At 32.9% G+C, this 21,151-nt stretch overlaps 2 protein-coding genes across 2 annotated transcripts; both read left to right on the top strand.

Annotated features, from left to right (window-relative positions):
- The first annotated feature begins 8,256 nt into the window (after positions 1-8,256).
- On the top strand, positions 8,257-13,224 carry LOC106719458 (glucose dehydrogenase [FAD, quinone]). Its single transcript, XM_014513802.2, has 3 exons — positions 8,257-8,462; positions 10,272-10,405; positions 11,696-13,224. The coding sequence occupies exons 1-3, from the start codon at positions 8,396-8,398 to the stop codon at positions 13,220-13,222; spliced, it is 1,728 nt and encodes a 575-aa protein (XP_014369288.2). The 5' UTR covers positions 8,257-8,395; the 3' UTR covers positions 13,223-13,224.
- Positions 13,225-14,619: 1,395 nt separating this feature from the next.
- LOC106719445 (probable ATP-dependent RNA helicase DDX28) lies at positions 14,620-17,670 on the top strand. Its single transcript, XM_014513785.2, has 5 exons — positions 14,620-15,206; positions 15,345-15,616; positions 15,938-16,110; positions 16,782-17,058; positions 17,354-17,670. The coding sequence occupies exons 1-5, from the start codon at positions 14,684-14,686 to the stop codon at positions 17,603-17,605; spliced, it is 1,497 nt and encodes a 498-aa protein (XP_014369271.2). The 5' UTR covers positions 14,620-14,683; the 3' UTR covers positions 17,606-17,670.
- Positions 17,671-21,151: the final 3,481 nt, after the last annotated feature.

Raw genomic sequence — 21,151 nt, 5'->3', positions numbered from 1 at the left:
TGAAATTGTTTAGATAGGTCTGTTATAATTTCTCATTTCTATTCAATTTGACTTTAGTTTTATATTTAAGTGTTAGGATCTATGTTTTCCTTCCTCCACCTATTCATGTCTCTCTTATTCTCTTATTAAAAAGAGAGACAACGTTACTTTATCCCTCCTTTATCATTTGAGTCCACTAGCGCCCCCCAGATACTCACAAGATCCTTGTCTTACTGTAGTTGTTTTATTTTTTTTATTTAATTTTCTTTAGCTATGTATGGTTTAGTCGCGACAGTAGCGCCTCTCATTGGTCTAGATATTTTGTCGCTATACTTTAGTCATTCCATGTCAACTTTTATAAATGTGGTGACATAGATCAAGTCATTTAAAACTAGTTTTTTAACTTTTCATGTCACATTTTGTAAATATTTTTTTTTTTTAGATATAAATAAGTAAAATGTTAGCTTTTCAAGTTATTAAATGTTTTTCAACTTTGATTTTTATATGATTTATGGGATCGGTCATTAATCACGGGATCCTTGAACAAGGTTTTCGGAAAATCACTTTATATCACAAGGAGGTTAGAAAAACATATTGAAAGATAATTTTTGGACATTTTCAATATATTTCTTATTAAAAATATAAATGGGTTAGTCTAAAATTTTCAACGGATAGCGGAATAGGGTTGAAATGTTTCTTCAAAATCACGTGATTAAATGACGGTCCCAAATTCACAGGTATGTGTATTTTTTTGTGTAAATTCTAATGCGATTTAAAAAGTGTTACTGGGATGTATTTTTCTTTATTAAAAACATGTCTTTTATAAAAATAAGATAATATTATTTATTCCCATTCAATAACTTCATCAATTTAAGGTCAATTTTTTTCCCAAATTTATCTATTTATCGCGATCGCTCGCGACTTTGATGCACAGAATTAAAAAAGTAAGCCTATAATATGCTCTAATGCATCAGCTACCTTCTCATCAAAGTCCTGTAGAAATTGATCCATCCGTTCAGATTATCTGGAACAAACGCGCTCTTACGGACAGACATACATATAGAAATTTTCAAAATTGAGTTTTCGTTATTAACAACACAACAAATCTCGTGTACTACAAATATGTTTGTGTTCATACATACAGACAAACCAATTTTATTAATATTGTATAGAGTATAGATTGTTAAGAATAATATTAATGCTTCAAGAAAGTTTATCAGTGCATTAATCGTAATGGCATAGACAGAGGTTGAAATAAAAGAGTTGCTAAAGAGTTGGGTCAATTGAGAGCTTTGGTGGGTGGATGGAGAACCAGTGCTGATTGCAGAAGGTTGCTCCAAGAAAGTGATGGACCGAATACTGTGGAAGTCATTGGGAATCCGTTCGTGATAAAGCAATCACAGCCACAGATAACAGACATGACCACAGACAAGCTCCACGACGGAAAGACTGACAGCAATTGAAAGCTTCAAAAGATATGCGTAATCGAGTTTCAATTCTGAGGCACACTTGATAAGTAAATTATCACAAAAAGTAGCCACAGATAACAGACACGACCACAGACTAGCACCACGACGAAAAGACTGACAGCAATTGAAAGCTTCAAAAGATATGCGTAATCGAGTTTCAATTCTGAGGCACACTTGATAAGTAAATTATCACAAAAAGTAGCCACAGATAACAGACACGACCACAGACTAGCACCACGACGAAAAGACTGACAGCAATTGAAAGCTTCAAAAGATATGCGTAATCGAGTTTCAATTCTGCGGCACACTTGATAAGTATGATTTTGGATCGAAGCAGTAAAAGCAGCAGGTTCAGTAGCTGCTGCAGCTTTTGTGGCTGCTGTTGTTGTTTCAGTAGCAGCAGCCACTGAAGTTGCAGCAGCAATACCATCAGCAATGGAGAGAAAAACAGAGTTGTAAGTAGGCGGCGCTAGTGTCAAGAGTGGGCTGTCATCTGTCATCTTTCAAAGTTTTTTTACGTCATTGTAGCGATTAATAATAAAAAATTGTCCAGTATTAATTAAAAGAAGAAGAAGAAGAATAAAGAAATTAAAAAAAATTCTATTTTTTTTTTGTATATTTAATTCATTAACTATTTTAATAAATACTTATGATAAAAAAATAAAAAACAGCTTTTGTTTATGGTTTTCAATTTAAAAATAACTTAAGTTATATATTTCACAAGAATTGTTTATTAAATGAAAAAAATATATATTAAAATACGAATAAAACGGCAAATGTAATAGATTTCTTCTTTTTGAATCGTATACAACAATTTACAGCGCCATCTATTGGCGTGTTGCAACTGTGTAAATAAATCTCCATGGAAAATATATAAACCTATGGATACTTTCAGCACAAATGTGTTTGACTTCCCCTTTTCCCTACTTTCCTTATTTCCTACACTGATCTTTCTACAAAAAATAGCAAAACAACCCTCTTTTGAATCGACTTCAAAAAAAACGATATTCTGGGTTAAACGTGCGAGAGGAATAACTGTGAGAACCGGTACGAAAGTGAATAGTAAACATAGGCTCTGATTTCCCATGTCAGAGGTAGAGGCAAAAAAATAAATAAAAAAAAATCAATTCTCAAATCGCTTGTATTTTTTTGTGTTAAAAATTAATTTTATGTTTAACGCAATTATAAACCATTGTTCAATAATAAATACATCATCAGTAAGAGCCGTTATGTTTAGAGTGTATTTGCACTGGGATCGTACTTGACCGGAGTCGCGCGGCTAGACGCTAAGTGGAAATAAGGGCTAACAGTAGACGCCAGCAACAACAACTGTTGCACTACTGTGCCGGCTCGCTCGGTGATATACCATGACCACACAAGAAACGCCTCATGAAGTCTGGAGGCATAATTTTAGTCCTACTCCATCGAACGATTTTAGGCAACGCATTTGCAATTGCGGATGTGTATGTGCAGCGGTCGTTTCGCCATTTCTGCGAATTCATGTGGCTACTTGCTGTTTGGTGACGTATAAAACAAAATGTAAGTATTAAGAGACATGATGTCTTAGATGAGGAAGCACCTTTGACCCTTGTCCTTGCTTATTTATGTTAAAACAAATACATTGTAAATTTTATTGTTACGTAAGATTTTTTTTTTTATAATTTTAGATGAATATTTATACGATATTCGTTGCTATTGTAATATTTTCTTAATGTACGTTATAAGCAAAGGTGGGCATTAACTCGTTAATCCGTTAATCGTTAATTAACGAAGTTAACATTTTCCTTAACGGATTAACTTTTAAGTTAAATTCAAAAAGTGTTAACGCTCTTGTTAACTTCCGTTAAATTCTACTTCCGTTAATTTAGTCCGTTAATTGTTACAATAGACACTTATTGACTTGTTGTCAATTTATTTAAATGCATGCATCAGGATACATTCGTAAGTTCGGGTATGTTCGGGGACCGTTGGCGAGTCGAATGGTGACCGAGAACGAGAAAGTACGAGAACGAGCGAGTGTGATGCATGTTATACAATACACCGAGCGGCCGGGATAGACGTGATCAAAAGAGTACCACAGAATCCTTGTTAGAAAATAGTGACGATTTAAACAAACTTACCTCTATCAAATATTGCGAAGTTTAGGCGCTAGACACCGTCAAAGTTTATTATTTCACATTTTCACAAATATTTCAAAAAGTCTTTATTACATTTTATTCACATTAAAACTGGTTTTCATTTATTTAACATCACTTTTTTTAGAACAAGACTTTGTTATAAAATCAACATAAGGTCCGAAATCACTTTACTCTTAATACAATAATTGTTATACGTGAGACGCAAAATCTATTAAAAAAGATAAACTCTGCGTTGAATTGCAATCAAAATAATCGAGTGTGCATTACTCTTCAACGTCGTACCTAAAATACAACTAAACTTTGTTGCAGACAAAATTTTTTATTTTAATGTTGAAGTTTAAAGACAACAAAAATATTAAAAAAAACAGTTTATGGTTCATTTGAAAAAGCGTACAAATAGGATTTTTTGTCATTACGTAGATAAGAAGCAAACAATGAAAAATAAATATAAAAATTCGAAAGACGAAATGTGCACGCAATAAACGTTCCTCAAAAACAAAAGGGATTTAGGTGTTTATTACCGTCGTTTGTTTTTTTGGGGCTTCTTCATAGTCAACGAAAAATAATTTTAACAACAACAAAAATATGAACAAAGGATCAAATGGACAGCTGCACAGAGAATGCGATAACGAACTTGATGGATTTATGGCCCCAGCCCTTCTAATGGTCGGGGATGCACGTGCGCTGCGCAAAGACAATAGCGAAGATAATTTGTTTGTTTACAAAAAAAAGTATACGACAAAACGAGAAAGAATGAGGAAAAAGATAAAGTAATTATGTTAGTGAAATAATGTTAAACTGTGTTATACTAAATTTAATATATGAAATGTCGCCACAAGTGACCTTTACAAAAAGACATCGATTTTTTTACGTATATCGAAAGTTTATTTTAAAATTAATCGAATGTCGTTGAAAATAATTCAAAACATATTCTTACTAATTAACTATAACGATTTTATAGGTGATAAGAAAGTGTGAAGACATCACCCGCGATCTGTTGTTTTCGTTTTGTCGTGTAACTTATGCTCTATACATTGAGAGTAATTTAACTTGATTTAACATATAACAATAGATCGGACGATAGATCATTAGATGATAGAAGTTATCGAAGGCATCTCAGTTGTATAGTTTGATGCGTTGAGATATATCACTGGATTGGTTATATAGTTATAAAGTTTCCTCTGATGTTAGAATAATAAATCTATATTAATAAATAAAAAGTACGTAAAAAATGATAAGTCTGTTCGTGGGTCCTTAGCTAAAATAAAATAAAAAATATTACCAAATTATACATAAAATTAAATGTTCAGTTGTTGGAGTATGAGCAAATGAATATCCGGGTGCAAATAGTAACTGATAAATGTAAATACTGCACAAAAGTTTTGATTGTTTTCTTTTGAATATTATCACATGTCTTACTGTTTAATAGAAAATTTGTGTTGTCTAAATTTAGTTAGCTCTCTAATTCCGTGACGTCGGATTGTCGATAAAAAAATTGACTGAAAAAGTCAATTGTCCATCATTGTCAGTGTAGTATATAAGTGTGTGTAACTAGTGCATGCTATGTCATTATTATGGTACAGGCATTAGTACATCGCTCCTATTGTCTTAATTATATTTTAGTATATTATATAACTAAACTATAGATAGGATTAGCGATCGCCCGAGATTTCGTAAGCGCGGTAAAAAAATAGCCTAAGTTCTATTGAAAGTCTCGACAAAATCGGTCCATACGATTCGGAGATTATTCGTATGGCCATTTCCCGCTTGCGCCTTATACTCGTAATATAAACAAAAATTAACTTTAACTGTTAACTTTAACTTGCGTTAAATTTTCGTAAATTAAACGCTTTAACGATTAACGAAGTTAAATTTTTATTTAACGAATTAACGATTAACGAAGTTAACTTTTTGATTAACTGTGCCCAGCTATGGTTATAAGTTCTTCATGCGTGACCCGACTTGGGAAACATGTCTACACTAATATTATAAAATGGAAGGATTTTGATATTTGTAGGTAATGAATTAACTCAAAAACAGGATCATTTTGTAAAATTCTTTTGCCATTAGAAAGCTACATAACTACTGTGTTATAGTGGGCTATTTTTTTTTAGAAGGAGTCAAACGAGCATCGGATTGTCTAATGAAAAATGTTAAACGTTAACATTAATAAATCTAATATATAAAATTCTCGTGTCACAGTTTTCGTCACCGTACTCCTCCGAAACGGCTTGACCGATTCTCATGAAATTTTGTGAGCATATTGAGTAGGTCTGAGAATCGGCCAACATCTATTTTTCATAACCCCCCCCCATTTTTTAACTGCGCGCGGACGGAGTCGCGGGCGACAGCTAGTATATTATTAGGTTTTTTTTATTCAAAAGGCAAAAGCTAGTCTTTTATTATTATATTCTAATTCAATGCAAATGACTTACTTGACTGATAATATTTTTTTTTTATTATATAATATTTATTTTCTACTAGCTGTCGCTCGCGACTCCGTCCGCGCGGACTAAAAAATCCTAATTAGCCCATGGGTTCAAACATCCATCCATCCATCTCAACATTCACATTTATAAGAAGTATAATGGATTTAAATTGGAATGTTTTAGTCACAAATTGTAGATAAAAACAAGGGGTAAGGGTAAAAGTTGTCTTGTTTTTTTTAATTTCTCTTTTGAATTGAATTCGACAATAAGTTATATTTATATTCTTTTAGACGGTTTCAGAATGGACGGAATTTTCCTTCATTGCCAGAATATTTTGCATTTATCGGTTTTTGGCTTTGTTTTGAAAAGTTACCGAAAATCATTGTCAAGCAAAAAACTGTTTCCCTGTTTTTCTTATCTGATATAAATGACTGTGATAACAAGTTGAAGTACAAAACTCGTAGAGTTAGAGCGCATTCGCACGGGCGCTTTTTTAACGCCGCGTTAAAACTCCACGTTGGCGGTTCACAAATGAATCAAGTGAAACAAGTGAATCACTCTTATTTCCTTCTCTTAGTGCTCAAAATGCAACGGCGCGATAAAATATCGTCGCGTTTTAAATGTGCTGCGTATGAACAAATACATGGAAATGAGTAAAAAAAAAGCGCCTGTGCGAATGGGAGCTCAGTCAGTACAACTTTAATAAGGTTTTTTTACGTAACTAAGCTCGAATACATTTTTATGTTAATAAAACTAGTTGAAATAGTTTATTATGCGTCATAAGATGATTTATGAGATGTGTAAAATATACAAAGGCATTGTGTAACTTATATTGTAACATGTTCTTCGCCCTTTTTATACAAAGAATGTGAGATTATTATTGTAATACCGGCGTTGAGAGTCCACCTATTGCGCCAAGTGTTGTAGTTTTCTTTCACAAAACTACAATTGAGGCTTTAATAGCTTTATGTTTAAGAGTAAGGAAGTAAAGATTACCGAACATGTGGCCGTGGATTGGAGATTATTCTGTTCTCCGAGGCGAACCCCTTCGCCCTCCTTATCCCCTAATAATATTTATAAAACATTAAGGTTTCTCAAACTTTTACAGTCTACTTTTTATATAAGTAAAATTTAAATAGCCTAAATATTTATCATCTAATTATTTCTATGCCATTCGTCGAATTCCAAAGAAGAAACAATGTCAGTCAGTTTTTTCAGTCAAATAACTATTAATCCCATGTTACCTTTGAGATGTCCCTCAATGAATACCGCAAAAAAAAAAAACAGTCAACGTTGACTAATTTTGACATAGAGTGATTGTTTAAATTGCTGCGATTTTGTTAACCCTTTGTTGTGCTACGTTATTTTGTGGCTCCCAAAATTTACTTGACATGTCCACCCCCCATCGGAAAATTTAGCGCCAATTTGGTGTTCCACTCTTTGAGAAACTATTAATGGACATGAAAGCAAATACGTGAATTACCATAAGAAGCATAATAAGTTCAGTAACAATTTAGCGGACTAACAAAGCACACGCGATTTTGTCCTCCAAAGATTTCATCTTTTTATAACCATTTAACACATTATCTTTTAAACAACGATAATTAGTAACATTTTTAATAGTTTAAATATTTATATTTAAAATTATAGTTTTAAGAACACGGGCAAATTTCCTTCCACCTTTTAGAAGTAGACTTGAAATGCAAGATTTTAAGTTTACGAGGAATTCTTAATGTCTTATGAGTAGTGTTTAGTTATCAGTGAGTGGGTTGTCACTGGCGAAACACTTGTTTACAAACATATACCTTGAATTCTCTTTGATAAAGCAGACATCAAGATTTGTTTTAGAACAAGTGACATTAATGTGTAACAAAATTTTATAAGCAGAATAACTTAATTGCCAAATTCATGTCCTAGAGTTGTATAATTAATTCCTAGTAGTTGGGTTTTAGATATGTGACGATTTAATTTAAAAATTAAATATAATAAAGTTTAAGATTTAAAATCAATTTGATTTTAAATCTTAAACTTTATCAATTGTATTTATTATAGTCATTAGAATGTTCTTATGAAAGCAAAAAAGTAAGGAAATTGAGCATAACACTAGATAATACGGAACAATCGAATTCAATATTCATAATTAAGACAGGACAACGTCTGTCGGGTTTGCTTGTTTTAAATAAAATAGCTCGTAGTCATATAAAACTAGTAGACACTTAGTACTGTATTTATTAGTCGCTAGACGTGCTTTGTGTTCTCTGCTAAAGTACTCATAATATTTGTCAGTGTAATTTAAGTTAAATATTTCATAATGTTATGGACTTCAATAGCATATTTACAATTAAATGTATTATTACCTATCATAGATGTTTTATCGCTGATGTTTCTTGTGGTGGCCTCTCTTCTGTTCAAGACTCAAGAATACACCACACTAAATAACATCGCCGGTAAGATAGTTGTAAGGAACCAGCCTAATTACCTTTGTTACCTGTTGAGTAATCTTAACGATTGAACCGATTTTGAGTGTCGTTATATACATATTATTTACCTGGGCTATACACGAATATAACAATCACCATCATTATTTGTATTAAAATTTGTGCAGCGCCCCTGTCGGCCGTTAAGTACACCAAAAATCTTATTTCACGATGAAGATACATTTAAGTAAAGTAAATTGTCACAAATAATCGTATTAGACCTACTGATTGTTAAAGAGCTACAGTCGGTCGGGTTTTTAAATCTACAAATCATTTTTGAGTGTGTTAAATAATAAATAATAAACATAATAAATGCTTAAGTCTCTAGAAATCTAAAATTTAATGTAAATATAGTAAGTAATATTTCGAAATTATTTATTTAATACTCTCAAGGGCAAGGGACTGAGCATTTTACGACGGTATAAAGATTAGAATTAAAATGGAGATGTTAAAGATATTATTTTACTAATCGATAATAAGAACATGATATCATTTATTTTTTTTATCGCCTCTATTGAGCTTGTTAACAAAACTTTTACGTCAATATAAAAAAAAAATCGTTCTTTGCGACGTGGAGACTTAGGTACGCGTCGCCGATATTTTGTTCTCAATTCGCCAAAACCAGTTGCTCGCAGTGTGTTTGTGAAAATTTTTACACACCAAAGAAGTTAGGTTTGCATTACGATTTCACCTTACACAGTACCGGCGTTAGGTAGGGTTGGTTTGGTGTCCGCCACAGGGGCTAGAGTCTCACGTAACACCGTATACCAGTGCTTTGTCCCCCCAACTATGGCAAAATGGGGGCGCCGTAAATTTTACCCAAGGCGTTAAAACCAGTGCTGATCTTACAATAATGATCTGCACAGTTTTTTTTTAATTGTAGGCAAGGCCTTTACTTACAGTTTCATGATGTAAAATGTGTATTATATTTTGCGGCCTAACAAAATAATCGCAAAAGTATGTTATGCGTAATTTTTTATACACGTAGTGGAGGTCAAACTTATATTCATTAAGTGATGTTTATCTCGCCTATGAACATCAACATATAAAAATTAAAAAAAATATGTTTATATGTGTGCGTTAATTGTTATTACTATTAGACAACGGACCCTCATTTGGAGCGGTCGCATATTACGGGTTGCTTGATCAATTTTGAAGTATAAAGTGATATTAAAAAGATCTATTTGACTAAAATGCAATATAAAATATTAACTAATATAGGAATGGATAAAACAATCACGTACATACAACACGTACACGTACAACAAACTAGTCGGTGTCCGGTGTCAGCACCGACTAGTTTCGAGCCCATGGGGAGCCCTTCATCAGGGTTTTAGCCCTTCCTATACCTATTAGTTAATGATAATGTCTTACGAAGGTTTGAATATCTATCTATATATATAAAAGAAAGTTGTGTTAGTTACACTATTTATAACTCAAGAACGGCTGAATCGATTTGACTGAAAATTGGTGGGCAGGTAGCTTAGAACCAGGAAACGGACATAGGATAATTTTTACCCCGTTTTCTATTTTTTATTCCGCACGGACGGAGTCGCGGGTAAAAGCTAGTTTAATATAAAATATTGTAATAAATTAATTTTAGTCCACTTGTGTTGCGAGCACTTTGTTTTAGCTTTTTTACTTAGAGAAAATTAGTGTTTTACATTTTTCATTGTGAATAATTTGCTTTGATTACAATTTTAAATTTTACACAGACAAACTTAAAAAGTATCGTTTGTATCGACAGAGAGAAATGTCAAAGCTTTGTATGATTTTCAGATGTCGATAGTTTTGACTTCATCGTGGTGGGTGCGGGTTCAGCGGGCTGTGTGCTGGCCAATCGTCTCACGGAGATTGGGAACTGGAGCGTGTTGCTGATCGAAGCTGGCGACGATCCGAGTCCGATTTCTGATGTTTGTATTTGCCACAGCAAATCGTAAAAACTGGACAAATTGCATATCGAACGAATTCTATTCTATATTATTAGTTCTATATCTTTGCCAAATTTAAATAAGATTTCTTGAACCATTGCGAAATTATCGAGTAAATACGTAAATCAAAAGAATTCACGGGAACCGTACACATTTCGGTGATTGTAAGTAGCCTAAGTGTTCTTCCAGACTGTGTTCCACATCTATTCTGAATTTCATCGATATTAATGCAGGCGCTCTGGAGATACCTTGTAACAAATATCCATTCGCATTTATAATATTATTAAGATGATTACTAGCTGTCGCACGTGACTCCGTTCGCTCCGAATTAAAAAAAAACTTAATAAGTAGCCTATATATTCTTCCAGACTATGTTCTGTATCTGTGCCAAATTTCATCAAGATCCTTTGAACTGTTCTGGAGATACCTTCTAACAAGCATCCATCCATCTAAAGTTTGGCATTTATAATATTAGTAAGAAGTAAGATATGTTTCGATCGACTGAAGTGATTTTTGTTTACGTTTTCTCTAAGATAGTGTGGAGTATAATATGTATCAAAACATGTGTCACTGCCGTGAAAACTCATAGATCGACAATTTGCAAATAATGAGAGAATTATCTATTTTTTCATACCCCTAAGTGATAAGGGTTGTAAATTTGGCACAGATGTAAAACATAGTCGAGAAGAAATAAGCTACTTATTTCTTTAATTGCGCGCGGATGGAATGGCGGGCGTCAGCTAGTAATTTCTATACAAAGAGTTGCTTCTTGGCAAATAACATGTACGTAAAACGCGAGAAAAATATCTAAAACATGTAAGATTCACGTTATAGAGAGATAAAAAAAACAATTGACTTGGAAATAACGGCTTATTGTAAGAATTCTTTGTTCACTACTATAATTACTTTAATATTATCTTAACAATATAATTAGTCACGTTTTAATAACATGAGATGGTTAAGATTGCATAACATTTTTCATATTTTTTATATTAGTCGTCAGTAATTATCAGTAATTATTTAACGATCTATAAGTCGTTTAGATCATTCAATATTCATGTCTCATATCCATACAATAATGCCTGATATATGTATTCATACATCCATATAAATTTTCACACTTATAATTTAGTCGTTAAATAAGCTTATATGTATGTGACGCATTGCTTTTTTATATTTATCTAACAAGATGGTGGACGCCACCGACAAATTCAGGTGGCCGGATGCTCATTTGCCACCTTATAATAATAATAAAAAACTATTTCTTTATAGAGTCCTGGATTATCGGTGTTGATGCCAATGGTGCTACCTGACTGGAATTATTACACACTTGACGATGGTTACTCCAGCCAAGCGCAAAATACAAAAAACATACATATGATTAGGGGGAAAATGTTGGGAGGATCCAGTGGCGTCCATTACATGTACTATGTAAGAGGAAATAAAGCAGATTATAATCAATGGACCCAATTAGGTAACCCTGGCTGGGACTGGCAAAATGTGTCGCATTATTTCAAAAAAAGTGAACACTTATTAGATCCTGTTATATTAAATAGTAAAACTGCTAACCTGCATGGAAAAGATGGTTACATGCTTGTGACTCGACCAGTTTGGAAAGGTAGAGCTGAACGGTATCTGAAAGCTTTCGAAGAAGTAGGTAACAATGTATTTCTTGACACGAACGGAATAGAACAAAACGGCTTTTCTCATCCATCATTTACAATTGGTAATCGTCTAAGGCAAAGCACTGCGGTTGCATTTCTACAACCAATATTGGACAGAAAAAACTTATACTTATTAAAAAATACGTTAGCAAGAAAACTAATTTTTGATAATGATAAAAATATCGTCGGCGTAGAAGTAAAATTATCAAATAATAAAATTTTAACCATAGGAGCAAAAAAAGAAATAATTTTATCAGCAGGTGCTATAAACAGTCCTCAACTATTAATGCTGTCTGGAATAGGACCAACAGATCACTTAGATAAAATTGGAATTAAAACATTAGTAGATTCACCTAATGTTGGGAAAAATATGCAAGACCATGCTTTAGTTCCAGTATTGATAAGTGGAGAGAAAAATATAGGATCATTTTTTGAGACAATAAACGTCTTTACAAATCTGGACAAATTTCCGACGTCGAGTTTGCTCGGGCATGTCGCTTTAGATAAATCTCAAACATATCCAGATTACCAGGCAACAGTTCTTCCACAACATAGAGGATCTATACTGCCAGTATTCATGTGCAAAAATGTATTCAAGTGGAATAATAAAATATGTATTTCAATGGCAAAGGCTGCTTTAAAAAGAGATGTCGCATTCGCGGTATTAACTTTACTGCATCCGGCCTCTAAAGGTAAAATTGAACTGAAAAGTAGTGACCCAGAAGTTGCACCTTTAATATATACCGGTTTCTTTTCTGATGTACAAGATATTGAAAAGTTCGCAAGATGTGTTGAAGATTATACTAAAGTAATAAATTCGTCGTATCACAAAAGTTGTGAAGGTGAGGTTGTGGATCTGAATATCGAGGAATGTGATAAATTACCATTTGGAAGTCATGAATATTGGAAATGCTATGTATTAAATTTGTCAGCCACACAGTTTCATCCAGTAGGTACTTGCGCAATGGGACCAGAAGGTGTCGTGGATGAAAGATTAAGAGTAAAGGGTGTGAGAGGTCTACGTGTAGTAGATGCCAGTGTGATGCCTACTATTACTAGCGGAAATACTAATGCCCCTGTTGTGATGATAGCAGAAAAAGCGGCTGATATGATTAAAACAGATAATAGTTGGTAATGAAGGAAAAAGTTTTAATAAATACAGACAAAACCGTTTATAGCGACATCGTTTAAAACAACATACCGGTTAAATTGACCAAAATCAAAGGTCCTGGCTGAATGTTATTACATATCTTTCCTATTAATACCTGTCACCGGTTGTTACAACTATCGGTTTTTACGACTCAATATGAGTAGTCCCTTCGATGTCGTTATAACAGATTTTGACTGTATCTTATTTAAAATAAAGAAGCTTTTTATTATAAACAATTCCGTTTTTCTTTAACTATTCATTGGAACAGATATAGCCTGACTAAATATATGACAAAACTGTCATGAGGGCGCCACAATCTTCATCGATATTGCAACACTCTCCATCAACGTCAATATATCTAACGAACTAATGTAATTTAAAGATTAAACCCAGTAATTTAGTCTTATCCTTTGTTAAGTGCCTTTACATACATACATTTTCTTCGTGTTTATACATATATTTAGCATATTAACCAAAGGTGGGCACAGTTAATCGAAAAATTAAAGTTATAGTTATACGTTAAAAGTTAACCATACCAAAATTATACTGATTTTGGGGCTGAGAGAAATAGATAAAACAAATGGAAAGAAGATCTTTTGATAATATGCACGAATTGAACACACTTTTTTAAATTGAATTTACAATTTCACACTTATTGTGGCGACACTTGATTATTTTGATTGCAATTGAACTTCTAGTCAATTGAAAATGCAGTAAAGTGTTTTCGAACCTTCTTTTGATTTTGATCTGTTGTTCACGTCTTTTTCGGACGCTCTGATGCATCACACTTGCACGCGAACTTCACATAAACACATTATCAACTCGTTCGTTCACCATTCAACAAGTTAACTTAAAAGTTAATCCGTTAAGCAAAATGTTAACTTCGTTAATTACCGATTAACGGATTAACGAGTTAATGCCCACCTTTGATATTAACACATCAAATTATCACGAAGTCAAAAATTACACTGCGATTTCCATAAAATAATTTGATAACTCAACGACAATCAACAAATAATCACTGTTGTTATTTCAAGAAATGAAAATCCCTAGCATCACAGTTTAGTCCTTAGGTTTTCCGCAACATTGCGAGCTGTTTTATTTTCCTCAGCAAGCTTACATTAACTTTATGCACTTTAAAGAAGTGATATTTTCATATTTATATTTAGTGAATAAGAAAAGAATTACAAAAATTTAAGCTTTTAAATTCCTTCGTCAACAGCGGTCTTTTTTTTTTTAATGTCACTGAGAGTGACAGTTAATGGCAGTGGCTGTGGCTGGCACTGGCTTACTAGACTATACTCTTTACTCTTTGGCACTGGTCACTGACATTTCATTTTCTTTTTCATTCAATACTTGGATTTGTATAAAGTGAGGTTATACTTAATTTGTTTTGAATGTGCTAAAAGCTTATTTGAATGTATATTTTTTTAATTATGAATTCTAATGGTTTTGAAAATGTCAAAACTACGACACTTGTTTAATATATCATACTGCCGTTATTATAGTATTCAGCAAGCTAAAAAGAAGTTGCCTATAATATCGTGCAAACGACCTGAATATAATCATTATGAGGGCCAAACTTATAGTAAATTCGATGGCATTAAATTAGCGTCCAAAGGATGGTTGAGTGCTAAATCAAAAAATGATCACTTCACTATCTATTATGATGCAAATAAAAAGGAAGAAAAAGAGGTATACAGAAAGAGTTTCGAGGAAATTGGCGTTTGTAATATGTTAAGTGAGATTATGGTCGCTCAAGGATTTGAATTACCAACTTTAATACAGACAAAAGCCATTCCATCTATTCTTGAAGGATATAATTCAGTGATAACAGCCGAGACTGGTTGTGGCAAGACATTGGCTTACTTGTTGCCAATTTTCCAGCATATTTTGGAATGGAAACCTCACATGAAGGAGGAGTTCAACAGTCCTTTGGCTGTTGTCATAACTCCCAGCAGAGAACTAGGTAAGGTGTTATTTATTTTAATAGAAAAAAAAATCAAAAGCCTTAAAATTACTTATCAACCAAATCATTGTTAAATTTCCATGTTTTATATGTATTAAACTTTATGTACAAAATAAATTATTTACTTTACCTCTTTAGCAAGTCAAATAGGCCAAGTTGCGGAGAGTTTAGCACAGGGCATCAACATTAATGTCTCAACTTTAATCGGAGGAAGGACTAAGCAGAAAATACTGAACCCTCCAATTGAGTACTCTGACATTCTTATCACAACTCTCGGAGCATATAGCAAGTTGGTGACAACTGGCATTTTAAAGGTGCACAATGTACATCATCTGGTGCTTGATGAAGCTGATACGTTACTTGATGATACTTTTATTGGGAAAGTAGAGAATTTATTGAAGAAGTTTGGGGTAAGTGTTTGTTATATTTAAAGAACTAGTAACCATTGAACACATTTCCCCAAACTAAGGACTCTAGAGAATGCTTTTTTCGTATGAAATTTATTAATAACCCAACTGACAAACTAATCTGTTCAGTTGTTTAAGATTTAAGCTAAGAAAAAATATTACCCACATGTCAGTTGAATAGTCGGTATAATAAAATAAAAAAAAATTGTTCAGTTTTATTGAAGCATTTTGCTTGCACCTTAAGAACGCTTAGACATTATTTTTATATTTTTGATTTTTTTACATGTGACAATAGTAACAGTTACGAATTTCTGTTATATTCAGATCCATTACAAAGTTCAAGTGCAAGTTCCCCCAGTGGGTTGTCAGTTGACCCTGGTGAGTGCAACCATGCCCCATGAGCTGCCGGAAGCTGTCAAATCCTTTGTAGATCCTCAGTCCTTGAGGACAATATCAACAACTAATATACACAAGTTACTACCACATGTGCCACAAAAGTAAGTAACTAATTATGATGTTCCACTCGTTTTGAAAATCTTGTCACTTTTTTTAAAGACAAATGGGAGGAGTGACAAGAGGAGAAATATCGAGAAATGGAGGGAATAATTATAAATAACTTAGCTATAGCTTTTACCCGCGCGGAATAAAAAAAATGCACACAAGATAAAAAAGTTCCTATGTCCGTCTCCTAGTTCTAAGCTACCTCCCCATCAATTTTCAGATAAATCAGTTCGACCGATCTTGAGTTATAAATAGTGTAACACAACTTTCTTTTATATATATAGACTAGTTTTATCCGCGACTCCGTCCGCGCGGGATAAAAACAATGCACACAGGATAAAAAAGTTCCTATGTCCGTCTCCTAGTTCTAAGCTGCCTCCCCATCAATTTTCAGATAAATCAGTTCGACCGATCTTGAGTTATAAATAGTGTAACACAACGTTCTTTTATATATATAGACTAGTTTTTACCCGCGACTCCGTCCGCGCGGGATAAAAACAATGCACACAGGATAAAAAAGTTCCTATGTCCGTCTCCTAGTTCTAAGCTACCTCCCCATCAATTTTCAGCTAAATCAGTTCGACCGATCTTGAGTTATAAATAGTGTAACTAACACGACTTTCTTTTATATATATAGATAGATAACATACAACTAACATTTTTTTAGGTTCATTCGTCTTGGTAAAGCACAAAAACCTGTGGAATTGCTGAAACTAGTTCAAGCAGATGTCAACCAAAAGAGACCTGTGATGATTTTTTCCAATAAGACATCAACATGTGACTTTGTCTCCATGTTTTTAAACGAAAATAATATTCAATGTGTCAACATTAATGGGCAAATGGCTGTTCCGCTAAAGCAAGGAAAGTTTGAGTTATACAATAATGGATCTGTTAATGTTCTGTCTTGTACAGATATTGCTTCACGTGGATTAGATACAACACGGGTATGTACAATTTTTTGTATTTAAATGTTGAAATTGCATTAACTTTTTCGTAAGGCGTTTTTTGTAAAAATTTATTTGTTTTCATAATGTTTTTCTAATTAACTATGACATCAATTAAAATGATTCCGTTTCTAAGTGTTTTTTATTTTTCTAATTGTCATGTCAATACAATAGTTTTATTCAAATATTGACTGTTATTTCTTAGCTTAAATAACTACAAACATTTCACAAATTGATCTCGCAAAATATTTTAGTAAAATGTATGGTAACCATAATTATTGTTATTAATTTTCAGACCCGACACATAATTAACTATGATTTTCCTATGTACATTGCTGATTATATTCACCGTTGTGGACGGACGGGACGCATTGGGTCCGCAAATGATTGCGCAGTCACCAACTTTGTTGCTTGGCCTAGGGAGATAAATATTGTTCAAAAAATAGAAACCTCTGTCAGGAAGGGTAATGAACTGCCCAATGTCAATGCTAACATACGGAGGCAGATTGAAGATAGAATTGCTAGGATGACAGGAGTCGGAATTTAACACATCCAATGCCATAATTTTTTTGTAAGAAATCGAATTTCAGGCAGCGGCACTTCATGTGTTAAACAAATAGGTATAAGAATAGATTTTAGTAATCAGTTATTAATGTTGTTAATAAAATTATAATAGAAATGACTTTTTTGTTTTATTTAAGAAAATATTCCTCCTTTGTTCACTCAATAACTTACTTCTTTTTTTAATTATCACTCATACTAAAGTACCTACAGCTCAAGTTGGATAATAAAAAATGTTTTTGTATATGTCATACTTGAATTTATAAATGACTCCGTTCGCGCGGAATTAAAGAAAACTAAACAAACAAAGGTGGGCATTAACTCGTTAATCCGTTAATCGTTAATTAACGAAGTTAACATTTTCCTTAACGGATTAACTTTTAAGTTAAATTCAAAAAGTGTTAACGCTCTTGTTAACTTCCGTTAAATTCTACTTCCGTTAATTTAGTCCGTTAATTGTTACAATAGACACTTATTGACGTGTTGTCATTTTATTTAAATTATGCATCAGGCTACATTCGTAAGTTCGGCTATGTTCGGCGACCGTCGGCGAGTCGAATGGTGAACGAGAACGAGAGAGAACGAGAACGAGCGAGTGTGATGCATGTCATACAATACACCGAGCGGCCGGGATAGACGTGATCAAAAGAGTACCACAGAATCCTTGTTAGAAAATAGTGACGATTTAAACAAACTTACCTCTATCAAATATTGCGAAGTTTAGGCGCTAGACACCTTCAAAGTTTATTAATTATTTCATATTTACACAAATGTCTCGAAAAGTCTTTGTTACATTTTATTCACATTAAAACTGGTTTTCATTTATTTAACATCACTTTTTTTAGAACAAGACTTTGTTATAAAATCAACATAAGGTTCGAAAACACTTTACTCTTAATACAATAATTGTTATACGTGAGACGCAAAATCTATTAAAAAAGATAAACTCTGCGTTGAATAGCAATCAAAATAATCGACAGTGCATCACTCTTCAACGTCGTACCTAAAATACAACTAAACTTTGTTGCAGACAAAATGTTTATTTTAATTTTGGAGTTTAAAGACAACAAAAATATTTAAAAAAATAGTTTATGGTTCATTTGAAAAAGCGTACAAATAGGATTTTTTTGTCATTGCGTAGATAAGAAACAAACAATGAAAAATAAATTTAAAAATTCGAAAGACGAAATGTGCACGCAATAAACGTTCCTCAAAAACAAAAGGGATTTAGGTGTTTATTACCGTCGTTTGTTTTTTGGGGCTTCTTCATAGTCAACGAAAAATAATTTTACATTTTAAAAATATGAACAAAGGATCAAATGGACAGCCGCACAGAGAATACGATAACGAACTCGATGGATTTATGGCCCCAACCCTTCTAATGGTCGGGGATGCACGTGCGCTGCGCAAAGACAATAGCGAAAATAATTTGTTTGTTTACAAAAAAAAAGTATACGACTAAACGAGAAAGAATGAGGAAAAAAATAAAATAATTATGGTAGTGAAATAATGTTAAACTGTGAAATAATAGGTACTAAATTTAATATATGAAATGTCGCCACAAGTGACCTTTACAAAAAGACATCGATTTTTTTACGTATATCGAAAGTTTATTTTAAAATTAATCGAATGTCGTTGAAAATAATTCAAAACATATTCTTACTAATTAACTATAACGATTTTATAGGTGATAAGAAAGAGAGAAGACATCACCCGCGATCGGTTGTTTTCGTTATGTCATGTAACTTATGCTCTATACACTGAGAGTAATTTAACTTGATTTAACATATAACAATAGATCGGACGATAGATCATTAGATGATAGAAGTTATCGAAGGCATCTCAGTTGTATAGTTTGATGTGTTGAGATGTATCACTGGATTGGTTATATAGTTTATTTATCAATGTTATAATAAGTTTCCTCTGATGTTAGAAGTGTTATTAATAAATCTACATTAATAAATAAAAAGTACTTAAAAAATGATAAGTCTGTTCGTGGGTCCTTAGCTAAAATAAAAAATAAAAATTACCAAATTATACATAAAATTAAATGTTCAGTTGTTGGAGTATGAGCAAATGAATATCCGGGAGCAAATAGTAACAGATAAATGTAAATACTGCACAAAAGTTTTGATTGTTTTTTTTTAATATTATCACATGTCTTAACTGTTTAATAGAAAATTTGTGTTGTCTAAATTTAGTTAGTTCTCTAATTCCGTGACATCGGATTGTCGATAAAAAAATTGACTGAAAAAGTCAATTGTCCATCATTGTCAGTGTAGTATATAAGTGTGTGTAACTAGTGCATGCTATGTTATTATCATGGTACAGGCATTAGTACATCGCTTCGTTATATAATTTTAGTATATTATATAACTAAACTGTAGATAGGATTAGCGATCGCCCGAGATTTCGTAAGCGCAGTAAAAAATAGCCTAAGTTCTATTGAAAGTCTCGACAAAATCGGTCCATACGATTCGGAGATTATTCGTATGGCCATTTCCCGCTTGCGCCTTATACTCGTGATATAAACAAAAATTAACTTTAACTGTTAACTTTAACTTGCGTTAAATTTTCGTAAATTAAACGCTTTAACGATTAACGAAGTTAAATTTTTATTTAACGAATTAACGATTAACGAAGTTAACTTTTTGATTAACTGTGCCCACCTATGTAAACAAATAGCCTATGTGTTCTTCCAGATTATGTTCTACATCTATACCAAGTTTCATTAAGATCCGTTGAGCCGTTCTCGAGATACCTTCAAACAAACATCCATCCATCCAAACATTTGCATTTATAATATTCGTAAGACTGAAATTTAATGAAACCAGTATACTTCTATAAATTTAATCACAAATATACACACTTGACAATCTTTTTTTACATATATTGATATATCGATGGCTCCTATGTAAATAGTCGTATTCCATATTTTTTCATTAACAAGATATCGAATGGTTTTTTGTTAAATTACTTGAACAAAACTGTAATTTATGATAATTTTAAAAGTTAAAAAAAATATTTTGACTGTATATGGCATATTTTGCATCCGGCATTGCGGTTCAAATTTCTGTCCTTTAAAATTTTTACTAAAAGAATACGAATATTTACATAAGAACTCTGGATATTTATAGAATATTTCACTTTATAAATATTGAACACTATATTAACCTTAAAGCGCAAATGATACAGAAGATAAATGTAAAAATCTCTTAACACGTCACGAGTTAGATATTATAGCGCGTCAAAGTTATCTAACTCGGTAGGCATAAGTCAAACTAAGATATGACAGCTCACTGGCGCCCCCCAGTCAATGTCAAAAGTGTAGCTGGCTGTATTTTATGGCTTTAAGGTCATTTTCTATGATTATTATACTAGCGTGGAAGCATTGCCGGTAGCCTAGTAACATCACGCGTTCATTGACGGTCTGGCGGTAATAGCAGGGGAGCGTGGTTGGTGATAGTGGGAGGGGGAGTCATGCGTGCGGCTAATATGTAGGTTTTACACCTCTTTTGACAGAACTAACCGC

This window comes from Papilio machaon, chromosome 7 (genome assembly GCF_912999745.1).
Source record: "Papilio machaon chromosome 7, ilPapMach1.1, whole genome shotgun sequence".
Lineage (NCBI taxonomy): Eukaryota > Metazoa > Arthropoda > Insecta > Lepidoptera > Papilionidae > Papilio > Papilio machaon.
Note: the sequence above shows the minus strand (reverse complement) of the source record. Positions and strands in the feature narration are given on the sequence as shown.

Excerpts from the sequence above, each read along its gene's own strand:
- LOC106719458 (XM_014513802.2), top strand. The coding sequence starts at position 8,396 with ATGTTTCTTGTGGTGGCCTCTCTTCTGTTCAAGACTCAAGAATACACC. Across the intron at positions 8,463-10,271 it reads CACACTAAATAACATCGCCG|ATGTCGATAGTTTTGACTTC; the intron begins GTAAGATAGTTG and ends TATGATTTTCAG. Across the intron at positions 10,406-11,695 it reads ATCCGAGTCCGATTTCTGAT|AGTCCTGGATTATCGGTGTT; the intron begins GTTTGTATTTGC and ends ATTTCTTTATAG.
- LOC106719445 (XM_014513785.2), top strand. The coding sequence starts at position 14,684 with ATGGTTTTGAAAATGTCAAAACTACGACACTTGTTTAATATATCATAC. Across the intron at positions 15,617-15,937 it reads ATTTATTGAAGAAGTTTGGG|ATCCATTACAAAGTTCAAGT; the intron begins GTAAGTGTTTGT and ends TGTTATATTCAG. Across the intron at positions 16,111-16,781 it reads CTACCACATGTGCCACAAAA|GTTCATTCGTCTTGGTAAAG; the intron begins GTAAGTAACTAA and ends ACATTTTTTTAG.